Here is a 5,464-nt window from a genome sequence, read left to right as displayed (position 1 = left end):
GCCTACAAGAAACAGTTCTCCTGTTACATTAAGAACGGCATCAGTCCTGACATGGTGAGTGATCCCTCCCTCTGTGCAGTGTCTGCTCTCACTGGGATAGACCACAGGCAGCTCTGTGTAGATTGATGTTCATGGTGATCCCTCCCTCCCTCTGTGCAGAGTCTGCTCTCACTGGGATAGACCACAGGCAGCTCTGTGTAGATTGATGTTCATGGTGATCCCTCCCTCTGTGCAGAGTCTGCTCTCACTGGGATAGACCACAGGCAGCTCTGTGTGGATCAGTGTTCATGGTGATCCCTCCCTCCCTCTGTGCAGAGTCTGCTCTCACTGGGATAGACCACAGGCAGCTCTGTGTGGATCAGTGTTCATGGTGATCCCTCCCTCCCTCTGTGCAGTGTCTGCTCTCACTGGGATAGACCACAGGCAGCTCTGTGTGGATCAGTGTTCATGGTGATCCCTCCCTCCCTCTGTGCAGTGTCTGCTCTCACTGGGATAGACCACAGGCAGCTCTGTGTGGATCAGTGTTCATGGTGATCCCTCCCTCCCTCTGTGCAGTGTCTGCTCTCACTGGGATAGACCACAGGCAGCTCTGTGTGGATTGATGTTCATGGTGATCCCTCCCTCCCTCTGTGCAGAGTCTGCTCTCACTGGGATAGACCACAGGCAGCTCTGTGTAGATTGATGTTCATGGTGATCCCTCCCTCCCTCTGTGCAGTGTCTGCTCTCACTGGGATAGACCACAGGCAGCTCTGTGTGGATCAGTGTTCATGGTGATCCCTCCCTCCCTCTGTGCAGAGTCTGCTCTCACTGGGATAGACCACAGGCAGCTCTGTGTAGATTGATGTTCATGGTGATCCCTCCCTCCCTCTGTGCAGTGTCTGCTCTCACTGGGATAGACCACAGGCAGCTCTGTGTGGATCAGTGTTCATGGTGATCCCTCCCTCCCTCTGTGCAGAGTCTGCTCTCACTGGGATAGACCACAGGCAGCTCTGTGTGGATTGATGTTCATGGTGATCCCTCCCTCCCTCTGTGCAGAGTCTGCTCTCACTGGGATAGACCACAGGCAGCTCTGTGTGGATCAGTGTTCATGGTGATCCCTCCCTCCCCCTGTGCAGTGTCTGCTCTCACTGGGATAGACCACAGGCAGCTCTGTGTGGATCAGTGTTCATGGTGATCCCTCCCTCCCTCTGTGCAGTGTCTGCTCTCACTGGGATAGACCACAGGCAGCTCTGTGTGGATTGATGTTCATGGTGATCCCTCCCTCCCTCTGTTCAGAGTCTGCTCTCACTGGGATAGACCACAGGCAGCTCTGTGTGGATTGATGTTCATGGTGATCCCTCCCTCTGTGCAGAGTCTGCTCTCACTGGGATAGACCACAGGCAGCTCTGTGTGGATCAGTGTTCATGGTGATCCCTCCCTCCCTCTCTGCAGTGTCTGCTCTCACTGGGATAGACCACAGGCAGCTCTGTGTGGATCAGTGTTCATGGTGATCCCTCCCTCCCTCTCTGCAGTGTCTGCTCTCACTGGGATAGACCACAGGCAGCTCTGTGTGGATCAGTGTTCATGGTGATCCCTCCCTCCCTCTGTGCAGTGTCTGCTCTCACTGGGATAGACCACAGGCAGCTCTGTGTGGATTGATGTTCATGGTGATCCCTCCCTCCCTCTGTGCAGTGTCTGCTCTCACTGGGATAGACCACAGGCAGCTCTGTGTGGATCAATGCCCAGGTGGAGTTTTCATTTAGTGCTCTCTCTCGGCTCCTGGTTTTTATTTTACTTTGCTCTCAGGGTGTTTGTGGTACTGGCTGTTTATTGACAGACCCATCGTCACCGAGCACGGGAATGCGATGTTTCTGTGTGTGTCTGGGACTAACAACTGTTTGGCTTCCCGCAGGTGGAGGAAATTTACAAAACTGCTCACCGGGAGATTCGGGCTAACCCCACCCAGGAAAAGAAGCCAAAGAAGGAAATGATTAAACCCAAGCGGTGAGTGCTGGCATTTTGTGGCGGTGCTGGTCTGGGGGTAGTTTACACCGAGCAAAGCAAAAAAGGCCACCAGCACGTCACCAACCTTCCCTCTCATTTTTATTTCTGAGTGACTGCTGACAACACTGTGGCCTGCCGATGTCATTCAAACTCTGCAACTGTGTACAGGTGCAAGCAGTCTCCTGTGCTCACTCAGATCCTGTGCATGTGCAGGAAAACGTCATCAGCTACTCTCTCCTCGCTTCCCCCCCCCCCCACTAATCTACTCTCTTTTCCCCCCCCCCCCCTCCCCACTCATCTACTCTCTTCCCCTCCCCACTCATCTACTCTCTTCCCCTCCCCACTCATCTACTCTCTTCCCCTCCCCACTCATCTACTCTCTTCCCCTCCCCACTCATCTACTCTCTTCCCCCCCCCCACTCATCTACTCTCTTTCCCCCCCCCACTCATCTACTCTCCTCCCCTCCCCACTCATCTACTCTCTTTCCCCCCCCCCCACTCATCTACTCTCTTTCCCCCCCCCCACTCATCTACTCTCTTTCCCCCCCCCCACTCATCTACTCTCTTTCCCCCCCCCCACTCATCTACTCTCTTCCCCCCCCCACTCATCTACTCTCTTCCCCTCCCCACTCATCTTCTCTCTTTCCCCCCCCCCCACTCATCTTCTCTCTTCCCCCCCCCCCACTCATCTTCTCTCTTTCCCCCCCCCCCCACTCATCTACTCTCTTTCCCCCCCCCCACTCATCTACTCTCTTTCCCCCCCCCCACTCATCTACTCTCTTTCCCCCCCCCACTCATCTACTCTCTTTTCTCCCCCCCCCACTCATCTACTCTCTTTCCCCCCCCACTCATCTACTCTCTTTTTCCCCCCCCCCACTCATCTACTCTCTTCCCCCCCCCCCCCCCACTCATCTACTCTCTTCCCCTCCCCACTCATCTTCTCTCTTTACCCCCCCCCCCACTCATCTACTCTCTTTCCCCCCCCACTCATCTACTCTCTTTCCCCCCCCCACTCATCTACTCTCTTTCCCCCCCCCACTCATCTACTCTCTTTCCCCCCCCCCCACTCATCTACTCTCTTCCCCCCCCCCACTCATCTACTCTCTTTTTCCCCCCCCCCACTCATCTACTCTCTTTCTCCCCCCCCACTCATCTACTCTCTTTCTCCCCCCCCACTCATCTACTCTCTTTCTCCCCCCCCACTCATCTACTCTCTTTCTCCCCCCCCCACTCATCTACTCTCTTTCTCCCCCCCCACTCATCTACTCTCTTTCTCCCCCCCCCACTCATCTACTCTCTTTCTCCCCCCCCACTCATCTACTCTCTTTCTCCCCCCCCACTCATCTACTCTCTTTCTCCCCCCCCCACTCATCTACTCTCTTTCTCCCCCCCCCCACTCATCTACTCTCTTTCTCCCCCCCCCACTCATCTACTCTCTTTCTCCCCCCCCACTCATCTACTCTCTTTCTCCCCCCCCCCAGTCATCTACTCTCTTTCTCCCCCCCCACTCATCTACTCTCTTTCTCCCCCCCCCCACTCATGTACTCTCTTTCTCCCCCCCCACTCATCTACTCTTTTTCTCCCCCCCCCGCTCATCTACTCTCTTCTTCTCCCCCCCCCGCTCATCTACTCTCCCCCCCCCCCCCCCCGCTCATCTACTCTCTTCCCCCCTGCCCACCCAACTTTTGGTCGTGATGCTTCTCTCCTCTTTACCCCTCGCAGCCCACCTTGCTTCTTCGGGTGGTGCAGTGGGAAACAATCGAATAAGCGACCACTGGAGAGCGGGGTATGGGGGGACGCAGGGAGCGAGTGGCTGGAGAGCGTGATGGTGTGAGTGGGGAGCGAGCGGCTGGAGAGCGTGATGGAGGGGGACGGGGAGAGTGAGCAACTGGAGAGCGTGATGGAGGGGATGCGGGGAGTGAGCGGCTGGAGAGCGTGATGGGGGCAAGTGGGGAGCGAACGGCTGGAGAGCGTGATGGGGGGAGTGGGGAGCGAGCGGCTGGAGAGCGTGATGGAGGGGGCCGGGGGGAGTGAGCAACTGGAGAGCGTGATGGAGGGGGATGTGGGGAGTGAGCGGCTGGAGAGCAGGAAGGCTTGGGGGTGCGGAAATCGAGGAATGGTACAAATGAAGCAGTGGCAGGAGGGAGTGGGGACTGTTGAGGGTAGGATGGAGGCTGCGATGGTCGCCATTAAGGGGATATTCGGGTTGAATTTGTCTTTTGTGATAAATTGAGCAGAGCCATCTTTAATCCTGGTAGTTGACTGAACGTTACAGACAGTGACGTTTCAGTGGAAGAGGCTGCATTTGCACATGTGCTAGTATTGCGCCACCTAGTGGTTGTATTGTCAGCAAACGCAGTCTCCTTATTTTTGGCGTGCGTGTGTGGGTGATTTTGTTTTAAGTGCGTGGCCCCGTTAAATGTTTATACACGGTCAAGCGCACGCGTGGTTATTTAAAGGGACTTGCCCAGGGTCTTGTCGCTTGTGGCCACGCAGTTTAGAGGGAACCTTGCTCCTGCCGCCAGTTTGTGTCTCCTGCTGTTGATAATTGCTCCCTCGTCTGCCTGGGGTGGGGGTGGGGGGGGTGGATTATCTTGCGTTAATTACTTGGAGGGTGGGCATCGGTGCTTCCCGGGACTGAGCCCTGCCTTTCTCCCTGCAGGTGGAACCGGGCCAAGCTGTCCCTGGCTCAGCGGGAGGACCGTGTTGCCCAGCGGAAAGCCAGTTTCCTGCGGGCACAGGCAAAGGGCGATGAATGAATAATCAGCAAAGCCACCCAAGTGCCTCTCCGTGGAACACCAGCTCGGCAAAATAAAAAGATACAAAAACCCATCCTGTACCTTTCCACAGCTCTCTTTTTAAATCAGTGCAGCCGCGTGACAATCGGTGCTGGAGAATGCAGTGCACGTCTCCACTCTCTGAATCAAATCCACTGTGGGTTCAATGTGGAGTCCAGCTGCCTGTGTTCCTTGTCTAGCATCCCGCTATGAGGTCACACCTCTCTGCTTGCTGCTGCTGTGGTTATTCCGAGACTGCACATGGGTTGCAGGCGCAGACGCTTTTATTTCTGTGGGTGGGGTTGCTTCTGGCAGTATCAGACCTAAGGAACCTTCACCCATCACTTCCCCCCACCCCCCCCCCCCCCCCCCACCCCAAAACAAACTTCCAGGCAATGGAGTCGGCTATGTAGAAAAATAGAAAATAGGAGCAGGAGTAGGCCATTCGGCCCTTCGGCCCTGCTCCGCCATTCAAAAAAGATCATGGCTGATGGTCTAATTCAATACCTGTTCCTGCTTTCGCCCCCATATCTCTTGATCCCTTTGACATTAAGAAATATATCGATCTATCTCCTTGAATATATTTAATGACTTGGCCTCCACTGCCTTCTGCGGTAGAGAATTCCACAGGTTCACCACCCTCTGAAGAAATCCCTCCTCATCTCGCATCTAAATGGCATTCCCCGTATCCTGAGACTATGACC

The 5,464-nt window shown here is 55.4% G+C and overlaps 1 protein-coding gene across 1 annotated transcript in view; it reads left to right on the top strand.

The window, feature by feature from the left end:
* LOC137360504 (large ribosomal subunit protein uL18-like) overlaps window positions 1-4,815 on the top strand; it is a 28,227-nt gene extending 23,412 nt beyond the window's left edge. The window contains exons 6-8 of the mRNA XM_068025920.1: window positions 1-54; window positions 1,892-1,983; window positions 4,646-4,815. The exon at window positions 1-54 is cut by the window's left edge and continues 124 nt beyond it. Of these exons, the coding sequence (XP_067882021.1) occupies window positions 1-54; window positions 1,892-1,983; window positions 4,646-4,742 (243 nt within the window). The 3' untranslated portion in view covers window positions 4,743-4,815. The remainder of the gene's footprint in view (window positions 55-1,891; window positions 1,984-4,645) is intronic.
* Window positions 4,816-5,464: the final 649 nt, after the last annotated feature.

The sequence above is a fragment of the Heterodontus francisci genome, unplaced genomic scaffold (assembly GCF_036365525.1).
Source record: "Heterodontus francisci isolate sHetFra1 unplaced genomic scaffold, sHetFra1.hap1 HAP1_SCAFFOLD_726, whole genome shotgun sequence".
NCBI lineage: Eukaryota > Metazoa > Chordata > Chondrichthyes > Heterodontiformes > Heterodontidae > Heterodontus > Heterodontus francisci.
This window is presented reverse-complemented; position numbering and strand designations above follow the sequence as displayed.